The sequence below is a fragment of the Camponotus vicinus genome, unplaced genomic scaffold, assembly GCF_025532165.1.
Source record: "Camponotus vicinus isolate PSW18456_S1 unplaced genomic scaffold, iyCamVici1.0 SCAF_14, whole genome shotgun sequence".
Taxonomy (NCBI): Eukaryota; Metazoa; Arthropoda; class Insecta; order Hymenoptera; family Formicidae; genus Camponotus; species Camponotus vicinus.
This window is the reverse complement of record NW_028141950.1, coordinates 12,807,580-12,829,239: the sequence shown is the minus strand read 5'-3', so window position 1 is coordinate 12,829,239 and position 21,660 is coordinate 12,807,580. Positions and strand designations below refer to the sequence as shown.

General features: G+C 30.3%; 1 protein-coding gene across 3 annotated transcripts in view; it reads left to right on the top strand.

Moving 5' to 3' along the window:
- Window positions 1–21,660, top strand: part of Jus (EB domain-containing julius seizure protein) — a 67,123-nt gene that overhangs the window by 27,224 nt on the left and 18,239 nt on the right. For all 3 annotated transcript variants that reach the window (XM_083089505.1, XM_083089506.1, XM_083089507.1), the window contains exons 2-4: window positions 11,515–11,667; window positions 15,366–15,503; window positions 20,811–20,925. In XM_083089505.1, coding sequence (XP_082945631.1) covers window positions 11,515–11,667; window positions 15,366–15,503; window positions 20,811–20,925 — 406 coding nt within the window. The remainder of the gene's footprint in view (window positions 1–11,514; window positions 11,668–15,365; window positions 15,504–20,810; window positions 20,926–21,660) is intronic.

The following is a 21,660-nucleotide window of genomic DNA, read 5'->3' as shown; positions in this document are numbered from 1 at the left end:
CAAAAATAGAAAAAGCTAAAAAAGCAAGTGAATATGGAGCTATTAATATGCTACCAATATATGAAAAAGTGTTAGAATTAATAGTAAAGAAGCAAATTGAAATGTATCTGGAATCTAATAGTATTATAACAGAACATCAATCGGGTTTTAGAAAACAGTATTTGTGTGAAACGGCAATTCAAACTGTTGTTGACAAATGGAAATTAATAGTTAGTGAAGGAAAAATGGTTGGAATAATATTTATGGATCTTAAGCGAGCTTTCGAAACAATAGATAGAGAAAGATTAATAGAAAAATTATATTAATATGGAATTAGAGGGATGGTTAAAATCATACTCAAATAATAGAACGCAGCAGGTTCATTTCAACGATAAATGGTCTAAATTAATTGCCACTGAATTTGGAGTGCCGTAAGGATCTGTACTGGGACCCTTGTTGTTGTATATATTAATGATATAATTAAAATTTGCCCTGAAGGACACATTAATATATGTAGCTAGTGAAAATAGTGGAAGGACACATTAATATATGTAGCTAGTGAAAATAGTGAGCAGTTAGAGTCGAAAATGAATATGGCATTTAATACAGTAGAAAAATGGATGAATATAAATAAGTTGAAAATGAATGCAGGAAAAAACGAAATATATGATAGGAATGTAAGAAAGGAACTGAAAAGAAATATTGTATTGAAATGCTTGGATGGAACTGAGATAAAGCGAGTAGAGATAATGAAATACCTAGGAATAATTATGGATGATAAACTTCGATTTAAAGATCATTGTGACTATATGTTAAAAAGGATAGGAAAAAAGACGAGTTTTTTTTAAATAGAATAGAAAATAGTATATCGGCATATACTAGATGTATTATACATATATAAGACAATCATAGTACCTCACTTCGAATATTGTGCAACGTTGTTAATGGATATGGGAGAAACACAGCTGGATAAATTGCAAGTACCGGGCAATGAGAGTTATATTCCAATGTGATAGGTATACCAAAGTGGAACATATGCTGCAAGCGTTGCAGTTCATGTCCGTAAGACAGAGGCTATATTATAACGTGTTTATTTATTTTTAAGATTGTAAGGAATTTACTGACAGAGCAGCTAAGAAATAGACTAGAAATAGTAGGAAATGTAAGTAAAAGACAAACGCGACAGGCCGGAGATATTGCAATACAATTTCGCAGAACAAGAAGTGCGTAAAAGAGTATGTTTTATGAAGGAATGAAATTATATAATACTTTACCAGCCGAAATGAAACATTGTGAAAGGATCGAACCGTTTAAGTGAATGTTAAAGGAATATATTTTATTTAATGTTATTTAATGTAATCTAAAGTTGTATACTACAAATAGCTGAGAAAGCTAATAAAGATCGATCAATCAATCAATCAATCAATATCTCTCTCTCTCTCTCTCTCTCTTCCCCCCGCTATATATATACATGTATATACAGGGTGGCATTTTAATTTATCCACTCAAATATCTCAGAAACACTGCATTAAATCGAAAAATGTTTCAGACATAAGTTGTATGGCTTGAAGGAGGACATAATATGGTACCATTGGTTTGACCTTGGGTGACGTTGTCAAGGTCAGAGCAAGGTCACTTTGAATTTTTTAAACGGAATCTCCTATTTTTTATTACATATTCTTATAGCTCGAGAGATTTTCAAAACACTATAATGAAGTATTTTTTCATTAAGTACTTTTCGAGTTATGAGGCTTGACATAATTTCTTAATTTTACATAAACCGTAAAATATCTTGTAAAATATTCATTTTTCGATTATCTTACCTTAATACTTTTATGCACAAAATAATGTGAGAAATCGATTGGTGTAAAGAAAACACATAATTGTTTCGAAAAAAAAATGTAATTGTTAATTGCAAATTATTGGCGCCTTTACTCAATAATTACCGCTTTATTAAGCATTATAGAAAAAAATGGTTCAGAACTTTTCGACTCGATTTTTAATCAGGCATAACGCTATTTGCTCCATGGGCGCTTTTTCAGTTACACTCTGTATATTAAAGAAAGTGCATCTCTTTCTCAAAGCCATCATTTAATTTCATGGTCCTTCGAGTCGGATCTATTATATATACATATATAATATTCAGAAGCAAAACATTGATAAAAAAACGCACGATCTAATGCAACATGGCCGAAAAATTGGCGACGTGGAAATAGAACAGCACGAACCCATTACATACGACACAAGCAAACTCACTACGCACAGATTTGACAAGTCCGTTACTCGAGAGGCAGAAGAATAAAGCATTTACAAAGCAGATATATAAATTACAAGCGATAAGTAGAAAACACGAATTGTATACAATTTAAGTCTATTCTTGTTACAATTTTAAGTCGTCTCATATATAATATAAGTTCATTTAAGAATTATATACTTGATAGTAAAACATATCGAAATAGCAACCAACATTGACATAGCAAAAATTAAGCAAAAGAAAAGGTTAGCAAAGACTGGTTTAACGCGTATAGAGAATTTTTTGAGAGCCAGATAGATTTTTTTCACTAGATCTTTTTTCATAGATACAGTTGATGTAGATGAAGTAAGATTAAGATTAAATAAATTAGAAGATTTGTGGAAAACTTTAGAAGAAAGTCTAACAGAGTTAGCTATTTACGAAGAGATTACAAAGGAGCAAATCGATCGAGAATTAGTTAGTCACGAGGAAAAGTATATTGCACTAAAGTTACAGAGAAAGAATAATTAAAGAACGCGTTAGACCAGGCTATTAATGATCTAGATCAAACGGTTGTAGCACTAGATAATGTTAGACCGCGAGCAAATGAGAATCACATTAGATTACCTAAAATCGATTTGCCTATTTTTACAGGGAAATACGAAGAGTGGCATTCATTTTTTAATACTTTTAATTCATTGATACATTCAAATACTTCTTTAAACGATATTCAAAAATTTCATTATTTAAAGTCGTCAGTCGAGGGAGAAGCGGCAGAAACAATAGCCTCCTTAGAAATTTCGGAAGTGCATTATAACGACGCTTGGTCTAGATTAAAAGATAGATATGATAACGAGCGCGTTGCGGTCTAAAATCATATTCAAGCGATATTTGAATTGCCGGCATTAAGAAAAGAAAACAGTGTGACATTAAGGAGTGTATTGGATGGTACTCTAAAACACGAGAACGTTAGCAGCGTTAAGACGTCCCACCACACTGGGACGATTTATTAATATATGTAGTGACTAGTAAATTAGATTTCATAACTATTAAAGAATGGGAATCTAGCATAGAGTTTCGAAAGGTACCCACCTTTAATGAATTAATTGAATTTCTCACTAAAAGATGCCAGATGTTGGAAGCAGTAACTAGACGATGTATATCAATTCCATCGAATAACAGCAATAATAATGCACGTCCATTAGATCAAGGAAAGGTAACGAATACTCACGCATCACTAGCAAGTGTTAAATGTACGCAATGCAAGGGTGAACATCAAATTTACCAATGTAAAACATTTAAGGAGCTTCCCGTCGCAGAGCACCTAAACAAGGTAAAGTCTTTAAAATTATGTTTGAATTGTTTAAAGCCTAAACACATAGCTAAAGAATGTTCATCAGGTAATTGTAAGAAATGCTCAAAAAAGCACAACACTTTGTTACACGAAGATCGCAATACAGCAAAGGAGAATAAAGAAGAAACAAACAATAAACATGAGGTTAATGATAGTGTTTCAAATAAAGCGATTAATACTATATGCACGATCAGTTATCACGATTAATACTATATGCTCAATCAAACGGTGTTAGACTCAAGGTACATATTCTTATCGACAGCTTTAGTTAGAGTAAAAGACAATAAAGGACATTATATTGAAGGTAGAGTATTACTAGACAAAACGGTTCTCAATCTAATTTTGTTACTGAAGAGTTTGTTAAAAGATTAAAGTTGAAAACATTTGATGATCAGGTAGAGATTAAGGGAATAAATCAACATGTCTCTCATTCTATGAAATCAGTGACTTTAAGAATAACTTCTCGCTTCGGTACTTTCGGCATGGATTTAACGTGTATAGTCCTTACCAAAATCACTCAGAATCTACCTACAGTAATAATAAACACAGAGGCTTTAGAACTACTAAAAAATATTAATTTAGCAGATCCTCAGTTCCATATACCGAATAAAATCGAATTACTGATTGGGGCGGAGAGTTTTTGGAACTTAATTTGCGTCGGGCAAATAAGGTTAGGCGAACGAAAATCTATATTACAAAAGTCTTTACTAGGTTGGCTCATATCTGGATCATTAGGCTCTAATTCTAAGAAGGTAGTAGAAACTAGTTGCCATTTAAGTGGAAAAATTAAACAAAACAATGTATAAGTTTTGGGAGGTAGAAAGTTATCAAGAATCGAAAAAGATAGATTTAGAAGAAGAGTATTGTGAAAGACATTTTAAAACCACATATAATAGGCAAGCGGATGGTAGGTTCATTGTACAGTTACCGGTTAAAGAATAAATAATTAAATTATTGGAAAATTCTAAAGAGATAGCTTTAAAAAGATTCCTAGCGTTAGAGCGGAAATTTGCTAAACAACCAGAATTTAAAAATGAGTATGTAAAGTTTATACGAGAGTATATTCAGTTAGGACATATGAAATGAGTAACCGAACACAATAGAAATAAATAAGGATCTTTTTGCCGCATCATGCAGTGACTAATGAAAGCAGCACGACCACAAAAACTAGAGTAGTATTTGACGCATCTAATCAATATGCAAAAGGAAAATCTTTAAACGATGCTCTATATAAAGCAATTCAAGCAGATTTAGTTGATCTAATTATACGTTTTCGAAGTTACAAATACGTTTTGTGTGCAGACATCAGCAAAATGTATAGGCAAATACTAGTACACGAGGAACAAACTCCATTACAAAGTATTGTTTGGCGGGAAGATCCGAAATCAGAAATAGAGAAGTTCGAGTTGCTTACCGTAACTTATGGCACAAAGCCAGCGTCATTTTTAGCAACTAAATGTTTATATCAATTAGCTGAATTACAGAAAGCAAATTATCCTCAGGCAGCAAAGGTAGTTAGTAGAGATTTTTATATGGACAACTTATTAACGGGTGGAAAAACCAAAGCTGAAGTTATGAAGCTAAAAAGAGAAGTAACAGAATTATTAGCTAAAGGAGGTTTCGAATTATATAAATGGAATTCTAATATAGCGATAACTAATGAAGTTAATCAGATAAAAAAGGAATTCATAAATATTGGCGAAGAGGTTGAATCTAAACTACTAGGTATATTATGGAATCCAGTCAAAGATACCTTCCATTACAAAATATCTGAAAAAGAATGCGAAACTCGTGTAACAAAGAGAGCTGTGCTATCACAAATTTTTAAGTTATTTGATCCATTAGGTTTGGTTGGACCAATAATTACACTAGCCAAAATATTGATGCAAGAGTTATGGAGTTTAGGCATAGAATGGGATGAATCAGTACCTATGCATATTCACAGAGCATGGGATCTGATAAAATCACAGTTAAGATTACTCAATAAGTTAAAGGTAGCTAGAGCGGTATTGTCAGGTGAGACCGATACTTAAATACAGATACATGGGTTCTGCGACGCGAGTGAAAAGGCCTATGGCGTATGTATATATGTGAGAGAGCAGAATTCTCAAGGAAAAATAATAGTTTCTTTGCTGTGTTCAAAATCACGCGTAGCACCAATGAAAAGATTGTCATTGCCACGATTAGAATTATGTGGCGCAGTTTTATTGGTAAATTTGATGGATAAGGTAATAGCTAGCTTGAATATAAAGATACAAAAAAAATTCTATTGGACAGAGTCAACGATAGTCTTAACCTGGATAGGCTCCCCATCTAAAAAGTGGCAAGTTTTCGTTGCAAATAGAGTTAGTGAGATTCATGATAAATCGTCACCTTCCGAATGGCTACACGTGAGATCAAAAGACAACCCGGCCGACTTAATATTTAGAGGCACAACGCCTCAGCAATTAATACAAATTAAAAGTTGGTGGGAAGATCCTCAGTGGTTAAAAGAGCATACGGAAGCGTGGCCAAAGGAAGATGAATATTTATCAATTAATGATGTACCTGAAATGAGAAAACAATTAGTTATAGCAACGGCTGTGCCGTATAAGGCCGTTATAGATTATAAAAGGTTTTCCTCCTTAAATAAATTATTGCGAACTACTGTATACGTGTTAGGTTAGGTTAGGTAAGATTTGTTCATAATATAAGATGTAAAAAAGAAAGTCGCAAGATAGGAGAAATAACTGTAAATGAGATAAGTAACGTAAAAGCTGTAATAGGTAAGTTAGTGCAAAGACAAGAGTTCAAACAAGAAGTAAAAATATTGAAGAGCGATATCAAAATTCCGCGAAGTTGTAGGCTAGTAACGCTGAATCCATACCTGGATGATGAAGGAATACTACGAGTAGGAGGTAGACTAAAACACTCTGTGCTGTCCGAGGAGGTCAAACATCCTATATTACTTCCAGCATCGCACCATTTTACCATGTTGATAATTATACATTATCACAAAAAACTTTTCCACGCAGGTGTTCAAACTACTCTAAACGCCATAAGAGAAGAATTCTGGCCCATATTTGCGAAAAGTTATGTAAAGAAAATCTTACAAAATTGTGTAAAATACCGTAAAGCTCATCCCAAGTCCAGTTGGCAATTAATGGGAGAATTGCCAGCTATTAGAGTCAATATCAGCAAACCCTTTTATAACACCGGAGTGGATTATTGCGGACCCTTTTATGTAAGACAAGGTTCGCCAAAATAGTAAAAAGTATAAAACTTATGTAGCTATATTTGTTTGCATGGCGACAAAGGCTGTGCATATCGAGCTAGTAGAAGATTTAACTACGGAGGCCTTTATAGCAGTTTTGAAAAGGTTTATAGCATGGAGAGGTAAAATAAAGAATATGTATTCAGACAATGGAAGAAACTTTGTTGGAGCAGATCGAGAACTGCAACAAATACTTGAGACAGAGGATTTTAAAAAATCTATACACGGATTTGCAACCAACGAAAGAATCGAATGGCATTTCATACCTCCCAGATCCTCGTATTATGGTGAAATCTGGGAATCAGCAGTACACTCTATGAAGCTACATTTAAAGCGCACTCTTAGCGAGGCTCATTTGACAGTCGGTGAGATGACGACAATCCTAGCTCAAGTAGAAGCTGTACTCAATTCAAGACCAATAACACCACTATCAGAGGATCCAAGGGATTTAAGAGCTTTAACCCCAGAACATTTTTTAATTGGTGAGAGCTTCCAAAGCTATCCGGAGAAAAATCTGCAAGAAGTACCTATAAACAGACTTTCAATATGGCAATACGTGGAAAAAATTCGACAGGATTTATGGTTTAGATAGCAAAAAGAATATCTTCTGACATGCCAACAGAGAAGTAAATGGAAAACCAAAAGCAAGGCAAAATTTGAAGTAGGACAACTAGTCTTATTGAAAGAAGGCGAGAATATGCGTCTAAAATGGACACTAGCCAAAATCACAGAAGTTCATCCAGGTCCAGACGGAATAATTCGAGCGGTTACTTTACGTACGGAAAGGGAGTTTATAAAAGATCTATTGTCAATATTGCGCCAATTATTGATTAAAATCTATTATTATATCTTAAGTAATCAGTATTTGAGCGTTACTAATTAATTTTTTTTTGTTAGTTCAGTGCAATCTTAGTTTAAGTTTTGTTCTTTACATTCTTCTTTTATTTATTATTTTGATTTATTGAAAATATTATTATATTTGTCAAGGGGGGCGGCATGTCGGATCTAAGAAAGATGTAGTCCAAAACAGTAACATGTTTTTCCGCATGTAGCGCTATAAGAAAACAAAAAAGAGGAAGCGTGTGTGTAATGTTTTAGGTTTATATATGTAAAAAAAAGAAAAGGCAAGAGCATGTCATTCACCAAGCCAATAAAAAATTATATATATTAAAGAAAGTGCATCTCTTTCTCAAAGTCAACAACATTATTCACTCAAAGCCATCATTTAATTTCAATATCTATGCTATATTACTAAAGTGAAGATTACATTAACAGAAGAGATTGTATATCAAAGTGTACAAATTTTTATTCAGAATCTATTAAATGTTCAGAAAGTAATTGATGATCATGGGGAAAACTTTATTAATATCTAGTTGAAAAGTATCATATCATTTAAAAAGTATTTCCAAGTAAAGATATGGATGTATGTGAGGAAGGAAGTCAGGCGTCAGGAAGTCTATACGCTCATTCGATCAACGAGCGGCAGGATCCATTCGTGGCAATGGCATTGACGCATATCTTGTGAAGAGAGCATTTACACTTTTTTCAGCTCAACGAATAATTGCTAGAAAACAATATTTGTGGACTAGAAAAATATGTGAAGTGCAAATGGCTGAATCGGAAATCGAACCCGAGCCTTTCGCTTTCCGAACAACTGCTCTAAATCACTGAACTATCCAGACTTCACATCTAATATCGCTATTTAACACAGTTATATGCGACTCTAAAGCGATGTTGGAATCTCGCTCGATGGATGCAATGCCAATTGCTACGGAGGACCCCTAAATGATTACTCGCTGATCAAATAAGTGTCGGCGGAGATATTCGCGTGCACTGCATATTGGCTTTCGACTGGCCTTCCGTAAAAACGGCACCGATGGGCACAACGTCATAGAGTGACCACATCCCTCAAGATCTCTCTAGTAAATAATAATATCTTCACTGCCGATGGTAAATAGTGGCAGATGGACCCTGCATGGGCCATGGCTAGCCTTCAATAAAAAAAAGCGATTGAAGTAATGCTATAAAAATAATGATTTTAATTTTTGCGTATATAATTTTATTATATAAGGTTATTACGTAAAATAACAGTGAAAAATTTGTCACAATGAAAAATTTATAATATTACTTTAATTGTTTATTTTTAAAATAATATGTTAATTTTTTAATATTAGATATAAAGAAGTTTTCATATGGTCATTAATTCATTTCTGAATATTTTTATGTAATATATTTGCTAATATAACTTCATTTTATCTTAAAATACCGATACTTTATATATTATTCTTTGTTTCTATCATACTTAATATATAGAAAATCTCTTATAAAAAAATATACATTATTTAAAATATATACATTTAAACACATAGATACATTTAAAATGAAAATATTTAAAACGTAAAATATTTGTATTTTTTATTTTATTATTTTATATTATGTATTTAAAATACATTTTTTCAAAAATCGTTTTACATTTCTATTTAAATGGTTTTCAATATCCATTTTCTATTTCAAATGCATTTTCCTTGCAATTTAAAAAATTAATCGAGACACCGATAATAGTTCTAAATATTAATAATTTGTACAACAATGTATTGCACTTATTCATTATAAACATTCATTGTAAAATGAATTTTAGATTAAATGTTTAACAATAATAAATTATTGAAAATTAAATTATTGTAAAAAATAGTTCAATAGGCATCAAAGTACACATTAACTCGTATTTTAGTATGCGTAACCAACCCATTACCACTTGTGCTAGCAACGTATATACCATATAGTGATACTAGAATACAGACTTGACTTACAGATGTAACTTCACATAAGAAATAAGAATAGATAGCAAGATCTAATCTAATAAGTAAATAGTACAGTGCGCGTCAACGATTCTGTCCTACGCGGGGCAAGGGGAGCGTAGAACTGGCCAATCAGCTACTGCCACGCTGTCGGCTGATTGGCCACTTCTACGCTCTCCTTGCCCCGCCTAGGACAGAATCGTTGACGCGCACTGTACAAAATATAGATAGTAAGAAATAAGAATTTAAATATAAATAAATATACACATATACACACAAAAATATATAAATATTTAAAAAAGTGTTTTTTTCCATTTCCTATTTTAAATGAATGTTTAAAAATGTTTAAATATTTTAATATTGCGCATTTTTACATTTTTTAATGGAAAATATATGTATTTTCAATTATTTTCAGTTATTTTGCATTTTCTATTTTTATAAATTTTTATAATTCTGATGTTCATATTTTACATATCTTTGATTATAAATATATAAGCTATAAATGTTTAATGAAATGCTTAATCTCAATTCAGCTTCCGTTATTGAACTGATTAAGAGGCATGCTCAAATGTGCACGAGTATATGCTTAAGTGGGTACGCATGTGGAGCAGAAAGTAATTTAAGAAAAAAAAGAGGATAGAGTTGACGGCAACGGTAGTGACGATGGTAGGCGTGGGAGTTTTTGCATGTGAGAACATTGGCAACGTGCCATAGTAGACTGACCCACTTTTAATGTATAGATTGACCTGCTTGACGCCATTTTAACTTTGCGCCGTCGAATAGTCGCCGCTTTTAATTCTATATTTTTAAGTCACCGCGGATTGTTCAATCTTAGAATCTTTAGTATTTCCCAATAATTTTCAGCATGATGCAATTAAGACAGTTTATGAAAGGAATATATAAATATCAGTTTTGAAAAAATTATATGTTACATAAATATTTAAAAATTTCCTCAATAAAACTGCTTTTTAAATTTAGTATATTTTATTTTTAATTATAAAATCAAATCTGAATTTATATTACTTAATATTTATTTATTATTTAAATATAATGAATGCATGGTTTATTTAAATTGTATGTGTGTGTGTGTGTGTGTGTGTGTGTGTGTGTACATAAGTTTAAATCTTAAATACATTTCAATAAGGAAAAATATTAATTTATATTTTTAATTAATATAATTTCTGTTATAGCAACTTCCTAAAAATTATAAACATGTTAAAAACTTTAAATTACAATTTTCAATTGTAGATAAGTACGTGATTATTAATTAAGTATAATTTAAAAAATAAATTTTTTTAATATTAACTATTACTTGTTAATGCTACTAATACATTGATAGAAGTTATGAATACGCATAATAAATATTTTTAATATGTATTTTATAAAATTTGATCCGGAAGCTATGTATATTATTCTATTCAAACTGTATGTGTGTTTACGCCCATGCATGCGGGAGTGCGTATGTATTTATATTTGTGTTTAAAAGTAAATCATTTTTTTTGTATAAGTTACTGCAACAGAGTTCTTTACGTATATAATACATAGAAGAATATATAATGCATAGTAGAGTATATAATAATGCGCAGAATGCTTAATTTCGATTTTCATGTCAGTGTCATTGATAAATTTGGCATTGACTTTTCCTGAATTGAAAAGGGAAATGTCTTATTTGTAATCATATCTTGATATGATTATATATACGTAAAAATGTTTAATATAAAAAAATAAATAGTTATAATAATAATATTATAAAATATAATACTGTATATACTTAATAATAATGTTATAAGATATAGTACACAATAAACAATATAATTATAAATAGTATTATATATATAAATAGTATTATAAAAAATATTTGTAAACTTGTCTTCTTAATAATTGTGTATTCTTTCAGATTTATCTGGCAGAGGTTCAAAAAAATTTGGCGATGTTTGTGAAGTGGATAATGAATGCGGTTTTGCAGGTTCTTACTGTGAACCGAAAAAAAAAGTTTGTACTTGTAGAGAAGAATTTGAAGCCACTAACCACCTCGACAAATGCGGACACGGTAAATTGGGATCCTTACCAAAAATATAATATTTATTAGATATATTTTATTACGGAACACATAGAGTATTCTCTACATCAAACATATAATAAGACATAATAAAAAAAGTAAGACTAAATCTTTACAAAAATTTAATATATATATGTATACAGGGTTTCTGTTAAAGATTGAACTAAAAGTTCGTGGTTAGAGAACGCAGTAAACTAAATAGAAAAGTCCTTTACCATTTTGCAATTTTTTGCAATAATTTTTAAAATATTAATTAAATAGCATTAGCAAATAAGCGCATGTTTCGCGCAACTAGAATATAGGATGTTTGCTCTAGGCGTGCCAACAGCGAGTGTCGCACGGCAACGAAAAGACAAGAGTCAGGGAATGCACGGCCAAATTCGTTACCATGTGATACTCGCCATTGACATACCTAAAAACACATTCTACAATCTAAGCGCGCGAAACGCACACTAATTCGCCGATCTTGTTTAATTACACGTTTTGAAAAGCTCTCGAGATAAGCTACAAGAAGGTGTAATGAAAAATAAGAGGTTCCATTTGAGAAATTAAAGGTAACTTTCGCATGACCTTCAAAAGACTATCCAAAGTCAAATAATTGTCACCATCTTATGTCCCCCTTGAAACAATACAACTTTTGTCTGAAATATTTTATCGTATCTTTTAGACTTTACGAGATATTTCGATGTCTCAAGATAAAAAACTCACCCTGTATACAGGGTGTGTCATTTTAAGTGATGCAGCTGAATATCTCTTAAAGTAAAAGAGATTGGGAAAAATGTTTCAGACAATAGTTGTATGGTTTCGAGGGGGACATAAGACGGTGCCATTAGTTTGACCTTGAAGAGTCAGCTGAAGGTCACGTGAAGGTCACCTCCAATTTTTTAAATGGGATACTTTATATGATTTTGCATATTCTTGTAGCTCATCTCAAGAGCTTTCCAAAACACTATAATTAAGTTAGTTTTCATTAAGTACTTTCCGAGTTATGAGGCTTGAAATAATTTCTTAATTTTACATAAACCGTAAAATATCTAGTAAAATATTCATTTTTCGATTATCTTACCTTAATACTTTTATGTACAAAATAATGAGAGGAATCAATTGGTGTAAAGAAAACACAGTTATTTAAAAAAAAAAATGTAATTGTTAATTGCAAATTACATATTTTTTTTTAAAAATAACTGTGTTTTCTTTACACCAGTTGATTCTTCTCATTATTTTGTACCCAAAATAAATAAATATTCAGGTAAGATAATCGAAAAATGAATATTTTACAAGATATTTTACGGTTTATGTAAAATTAAGAAATGATTTCAAGCCTCATACCTCGGAAAGTACTTAATGAAAACTAACTTAATTATAGTGTTTTGGAAAGCTCTCGAGATGAGCTACAAGAATATGCAAAAGCATATAGGGTGTCCCATTTAAAAAGTTGAGGGTGACCTTCACGTAATCTTCAAATAACTCTTCAAGGTCAAACCAATGGTACCATGTTATGTCCCCCTCGAAGCCATATAACTTTTGTCTGAAACACTTTCTAGTAAAACTCTTCCTTATCGAGATATTCGACCGTGTCCAGACTTTTTTAACACCCAGTATATATATATATATATATATATATATATATATATACAGGGTGTATCTGGAATGATGTACTAAACTTTAGTAGCGTATTCTAGAGGTCAAAATAAGACTTTTTTTTCTTATGAACATGGGTCCGCAAATGAACCCCCCTCCGAGCTAAAATTCGAAAATGTGTGAAATTGACCAAACACCCGCAACGCAAATTTGTTTATCTCTCAAGAGAGGATGATAGGTAGTTCTGCCATTTTTTTTCTGAAATACAGCCAATTTTCAATTTTTCCCCAAACTTTAGGGGCCTCTAGCTCGGAGGGGGGTTCATTTGCGGACCCATGTTTATAGAAAAAAAAGTCTTATTTTGACCTCTAGAATACGCTCCTAAAGTTTAGTGTATCATTTCAGATACACCCTGTATATGCAGGGTGTCTCTGAGCACTATCTTACGCACTTGTGAGGAGGTAGAACGCAGTAAATCAAATAAAGAAGTCCTATTCCATGTAACGATTTTTGCAATAATAATGGAAATATTAATTATTGAAATCGGACGAATAAGAGAAGCGCTCGACCGCTCGAGCTATAGCACGGCCCATCGTGTCAGACGTTGCCTGCCGGCGCGCGGCGAGGGGAGGGACAGCGCGGCGCTACCCGTGATTACCGCCATCGCCATTTTCACGTTTCGCAATAATTAATATTTCTATTATTATTGCAAAAATCATTACATGGAATAGGACTTCTTTATTTAATTTACTGCGCTCTACCTCCTCACAAGTGCGTAATGGAGTGCTCAGGGACACCATTATTGCAAAAATCATTACATGGAATAGGACTTCTTTATTTAATTTACTGCGCTCTACCTCCTCACAAGTGCGTAATGGAGTGCTCAGGGACACCCTGTATATATATTTATATATATATATATATATATATATATATATATATACAGGGTGTCCCATTTTAATGTCCCACCCCAAATAACTTTCTTATTTTTAATTTTAGAAAAAGATGTTTCAGACAAAAGTTGTATGGTTTCAAGGGGAACATAAGGTGGTGTCATTAGTTTGACCTTGAATAGTTGTTTCAAGGTCACGTAAAGGTCACCTTCAATTTTTTAAATGAAACTCCTCACTTTCTATTGCATATTCTTGTAGCTTATTCCGAGAGCTTTCCAAAACACTATAATTAAGTTAGTTTTCATTAAGTACTTTCCGAGTTATGAGGCTTGAAATCATTTCTTAATTTTACATAAACCATAAAATATCTAGTAAAAAATTCATTTTTTGATTATCTTACCTTAATACTTTTATATACAAAATAATGAGAGGAATCAATTGGTGTAAAGAAAACACATAATTATTTCGAAAGAAAAAATGTAATTTGCAATTAACAATTACATTTTTTTTTCGAAACAATTATGTGTTTTCTTTACACCAATTGATTTCTCTCATTATTTTATACATAAAAGTATCATGGTAAGATAATCGAAAAAAGAATATTTTACAAGATATTTTACGGTTTATGTAAAATTAAGAAATGATTTCAAGCCTCATAACTTGGAAAGTACTTAATGAAAACTAACTTAATTATAATGTTTTGGAAAGCTCTCGAGATGAGCTGCAAGAATATGTAATAAAAAGTAGGCGATTCCGTTTAAAAAATTGCAAGTGGCCTTCACGTGACCTTCAAGTAACTATTCAAGGTCAAACTAATGACACCACCTTATGTCCCCCTTGAAACCATACAACTTTTGTCTGAAACATCTTTTTCTAAAATTAAAAATAAGAAAGTTATTTGGGGTGGGACATTAAAATGGGATACCCTGTATATATATATATATATATATTTATTTATTTATTTATTTATTTATTCATTAAAGTAACGACTTTCCTGTTTCTATAAAATGCAATATTTTTGACCGGTACTGTATATGTTTTTTCTACATAAAACACATTTAATATTTAATATTTACATTTAACAATTTAAAGTATAATAAAGTATAATAAAGTATAAAGTAAATTTAAAGTAATTTATTAATTTTATCAAATAATTCATCTTTAATTTATATTCCACAATTGTATTTCGGTAACAAACATTAAAAATCTTTTTAGCGGCAAACGTGAATGAGTCCTGTTTCTTCCACGAGCAATGCGAAGTACGAGTAAGCCAAACGGAATGCCGCGACGGTCGATGCATCTGCCTTTTTGAGAAAATTCCAGTGGTACAACCTGACGGTATAATCTGCGTCGGTAAGGAATGGAATTCTTAATAAACTTTAATGAAAATCTTATCATACCCACATGCTTCGACATGACAGAAATTAAAAGCGCGCAATTAATAAAGCTCTTGCATATTCTATTTCGATGTCTTTCAAAACCATCGGAAGCTTTACCAAGGATATCTTTTTTATATAAAAAATAAAAATAAGAAAAAATATGAAATAACATTGCTTGTTGTGATTATAGTATAAATTAATTATATCAATAAATAAAAATGTTCAAAAATATATAATATATACGTACTTACATATATACTTACATAAAATTTAACTTTTTTGTAAAAATATATATTATTTTTATATATCTATTTTTAAGTATTAAATAAGAGAGAGAAACTCAAAAATTGTAAATTTATTATTTAAAAATTAATGAAAAAGATGTTAAAAATGATAAAAATTATCATTATATTAATATATTAAAATATATGATATATAATTTGTTAATTTTTAATATTAATATACAAATATTACAAATATTATAAAAATATTTCATATCAAATTATATACTTTAAATAGACAGCAAACTGGAATAAAAGAATTCGTTTCTTCAATAATTCTTTTTCATCGATAAAAGGTCAACATTTCTTTAAACGAAATTTTTTAAACGAAATATGATTTTTTTAAACCGATAAATCGATTTTTCTAGTTATTTTGCAAAATATCCAAATAAAGTTATAAAAAAAGATAATTTAATTTATTTTGACATATTGTGTGCCATAAAATATATACCATAAGATATTCATTTGAATTTTTAATTTCTTACTTATTTTTTGTCTATTTTATCTTAATACTTTCGTATAAGGAGTGATAAAATGAATTGTTTAATACATAAATCATATAATTGTATTAAAAAATGATGTTACATATTACAGATGCAATGTATGTAGAGTGATTCCTAAGTAAGTACAAAAAATGGGGATTGACTTATTTTATGAAGAAAATGTCATATAAATGTATATCCTAAATGCTTTGTTTTCAAAATACAAGACGTCAATTTGAGAAAAAAATGAAAATTTCGAAAACCTAAGAAAATGTTTAGAGATATTGATGTGCGTACATATTAAGAACTATTTTCTAATATCGATGAAATTTTTAGATCCACCAAAGGTGTGCATATGGGTAGTCATGTTTAGTTTTTTAATAAAAGAATAGTACGTGCTACGTTTTTTTTTTCAAGTTTAACAATTTAAAATCCCTAATTAAAATTCAACAAACTGTCTCTTATAGCCGTTATTTCCTATTAGAGTTAAAATAAAAAATTAAGGCAATTTACACTTTTAATTTCTATTTGAATTTTAGTTTAGGATTTCAAGAAAATTATTAAATGTGGAAAAAAACAGTAGCATATCATTCTTTCTTTTAAAATACTAAATGATACTATGACTACACGGCACGATTCCCATAACTTTGGCGCCATAATGTAAAAGTAAATTCCGATAGTATTTTTAGCGGAGAATAATGGAAAAATATTTAAAAAATTCTACGACCAATAAATATCATTAACAAATAGATAAATAACAATAGATATATCATTAATAAATAAAATTTATTCTATATCTAATCATGATCCGTGTGGAGAGTGAACTTCGTTTTGTCTTGCAAAATACATGCATAGATACAATGGATTCCACCCTCCCCCCTTTGGGGGGGCTCCACTTCCGGAAGATATAACCTAACCCAAACCTATCTGATTTATAACTAAAATTTGACTCGTCTTGAAAAGTACATGCCTGAACAATATCTTTCTTCAAGTTGTAAAAAATATGATAATTTTCAAAGTCGTAAAAAATATCAACAATAGAAGTCAATCATTGTTCCATCTGATTTCAATATAAGAAAAGTAAACAATGTCAAACGAAAACGTATATAGTCTATATACAGTGTCATGAAATTACATATTATACAGGATGTCCTAGACCACCCGTACACCCCTTTTCTTTCAAAAACTAAGCATTTTAGAGAAAAACGTTTTCGACAAAAATTGTATGGTTTTGAGGGGAACATAAGATAGTGTCATTGGTTTGACCTTGGATGGCATCGTTAAGGTGAGGTCAAGGACACCTTTAATTTCTTAAATGGAACCATCTATTTTTTATTGCATATTCTTATAGCTTATGTCGAGAGCTTTCCAAAACACTATAATAAAGTATTTTTTCATCAAGTACTTTTCGAGTTATAAGGCTTGAAATAATTTCTTAATTTTACATAAACCATAAAATATCTAGTAAAATATTCATTTTTCGATTATCTTACCTTAATACTTTTATGTACAAAATAATGAGAGGAATCGATTGGTGTAAAGAAAACACAAAATTGTTTCAAAAAAAAAATGTAATTTGCAATTAACAATTACATTTTTTTTTTCGAAACAATTATGTGTTTTCTTTACACCAATCGATTCCTCTCATTATTTTGTACATAAAAGTATTAAGGTAAGATAATCGAAAAATGAATATTTTACTAGATATTTTATGGTTTATGTAAAATTAAGAAATTATTTCAAGCCTTATAACTCGAAAAGTACTTGATGAAAAAATACTTTATTATAGTGTTTTGGAAAGCTCTCGACATAAGCTATAAGAATATGCAATAAAAAATAGGTGGTTCCATTTAAGAAATTAAAGGTGTCCTTGACCTCACCTTAACGATGCCATCCAAGGTCAAACCAATGAAACCATCTTATGTTCCCCTCAAAACCATACAATTTTTGTCGAAAACGTTTTTCTCTAAAATGCTTAGTTTTTGAAAGAAAAGGGGTGTACGGGTGGTCTAGGACACCCTGTATATTAATTATATTCATTATATTAGCATTAATATTGTTTATTAATAATATCTATTGATCGTGGAATTTTTTAATTACTTTTCCCATATTCTCCGCTAAAAATACTATTGGAATTTACTTTTACATTATGGTGCCAAAGATATGGGAATCTAACCGATTATACTATTACCCATACGCATGTCTATGATGGATTTAAAAATGTTTCATCGATATTGAAAAATGATTTCTAATATCATATGTACGCATACCAAAATTTGAATAAAATATCCCTAAGCATTTTTTTATATTCTCGAAATTTTCATTTTTTTTCAAATTTGTCATCTTATATTTTGAAAACAAAGCACTTTAGGACATACGTACATAATACATTTTCTTTATAAAATTAGCCAAAAAATATCTCCTTACATTTTTTGTACTTAAAGATAGAATTTTGATATGTTTCTAAGTAGATTGTAAAATATCTAATAAATTATTAAATTTTAATAATTCTACTTAATACTTTAACATGCAGAATAATTAAAATTAAGATGATTAGGATTTAAATTAATGTATTCGTGTAAAAAATATGATCACTTTTATGAACAATTTAAGTTCAATAAAATCAACTCAAATTCAATAATTTTGAGTTTTCTTTAAAAAAAAGAATTTTTAACATTTTTCTGAAGTAATTTGTTGCTTATTCAAAATACGCAAAAAATACAAAATTTTTTACAATTTTATACAATATTTTTGTATTTTGTATTTCTATTTATTTATATTTTATTTTTATATACAATATTTTTTATTATCTAATATAATATGTCTTTTATGTATGTATTTGTGTATGTGTGTATATATAAATAATTAAACAGAAAAAGATGTGACATTTTTTTTATGATTTCGATCAATTACCTTATACATATATTTAATGCATCCTTTTTTTTATTTTTACGAATGTTTCTTGTATTATCATAATAATAATAACAGTAATAGTATCAATTTAGCTTTCAATCCTTTTAAGATACACGCATACATGTGAGTTTTAACCCTTAACGGTCGTAAGTCACCTCTGACGTGACAACAGTACTCTGTCGTTGCGGTAGCTAGCATCCGATAAGGGTTAATTTACAAAGGACCTCGCACAAATCTTATGAAAAAGTGGTTTCAGTTAAATTATTTAAAAGTTGTATATGTTTTAGTTTATGACCTTCTGATCAAAAGTTTCAATAGATACGACCTTCAAAAATAGACAGATTTTTTGTTATGAACAAATCTTTGACGTTTAAAACGGAAAATTAGATTCACGCTAGAGATGTATTCGACATTACATGTGGAAATATTTGTATATATTGATGTATTCCCGCATATATGTATATGCATGAATCTCTGTGTGTGTGTGTGTGTGTATGTGTGTGTGTATACAGGGTGTCCTATTTTAATTGTGCACCCCAATTAACATCGCAGAAAATGGTTCGATGAAAAAATGACAATTTTAGACAAAAGTTGTAGGGCTCGAAGGAGGACATCTAATTAAGGTGACATTAGTTTGACTTTGAGTGAACATGCCAAGGTCATAGTTCAACTTTGTTTTTTTTTAATGGAATTTTATTTTTTATTATATCTTATCATATTCTTGGAGTATACCTCGAGAGCTTTCCAAAACACTACAATAAAGTATTTTTTTGTTAAGTGTTGTTAAGTTATGAGTTTTGAAATAATTTATTAATTTTACATAAATCCTAAAATATCTCGTAAAATATTCATTTTTCGATGATATTATCTCGATACTTTTATGTACAAAATAATGAGAGGAATTAATTGGTGTAAGGAAAATACATAATTGTTTTTAAAAAATTATGTAACTGTTAATTACAAATTACATATCTTTTCTTAAAAACAACTATGTGTTTTTTTGTTTATGTAAAATTAAGAAATTATTTCTTAACGCGAAAAGTACTCAACAAAAAAATATTTTATTGTAGTGTTTTAGAAAACTCTCGAAATATGCTACAAGAATATGCAAAATAGTTCTATTTAAAACAATAAAGTTGAACTCTATGTGACTTTGGCACGTTCGCTCAAGTTCAAACCAATGTCACCATAAGATGTGCCCCCCCCCCCCCCCCCGAACACTACAATTTTTGTCTAAAATATTTTTTCATCGGACCATTTTCTGCGATGTTAATCGGGGTGCACAATTAAAATAAAACACCGTGTATACACACATACACACACAGATTCATGCATACGCGCGAATACATCAATATACATACATGCATATTTCCATATGTAATGTCGAATACATCTCTAGCGTACGTGAATCTAATTGTCCGTTTTAAGCGTCTATAACAAAAAATCTGTCTATTTTTGAAGGTCGTGTCCATTGGGACTTTTGATTAGGAAGTCATAAACTAAAATATATCCAACTTTTAGAAAATTTCACTGAAATAACTTTTCCATAAGATTTGTGCGGGGTCCTTTCTAGTTCTTCATGCAAATTGATCAATTTGTTTTCAGCCGAAATCAAAGAGGAACCCAGCCTCCAATACATTGATCCGGCGATGATCGGCGTTCTTGTTGGCATGGCATTGATGTTTATTATCATTTGCGTCGTTCTTAGACTCTTCAGCAAGTAAGCAAAATAATTTGATTGATATTAAATATATATTGTGTGCATTAAATGCAACTGCTATTTCAATAAATGCACATAAAATAAACATATATTGTAACATTGTTTAAATATTATAATGTAGTATTCACACATTTGTTTGGTTTAGTTGAACTTCTTATATTTTTTGTTTTTTTGTTTTTTTCTCTTTAACTTCTAAATATATATATGTACAAGGTGTTTGATAAAGATTGGACCAACGCTCGTGAGGGGATTGAGAGCGCAGTAAACTAAACAGAAAAGTCCTTTACCATTTTGTAATTATTACAATATTAATTAAAAAGAACGCGAATGAGCGTAAATTTTGTACGGCTAGACCGTGGGATGTTCGCTCTAGATATATCAGCGATGAGTAACTGTTAATTGCAAATTACATATTTTTTTCTTAAAAATAACTATGTATTTTTTTTTATATCAATGGATTCCTCTCATTATTTTGCCTAAAAGTATTGAGATAAGATCATCAAACAGTGAATATTTTACGAAATATTTTATAGTTTATGTAAAATTAAGAAATTATTTCAAGCCATAACTCGGAAAGTACTTAATAAAAAATACTTAATTATAGTATTTTGGAAAGCTGTCGAGATAAGAATGTGCAATAAAAAATAAGGAATTCAAGATAATCTCGTCCTAACGACGCAATCCAAGATCAAACTCATAGCGTCAGTAAATAGATCTTTTGAAACCCTACAACTT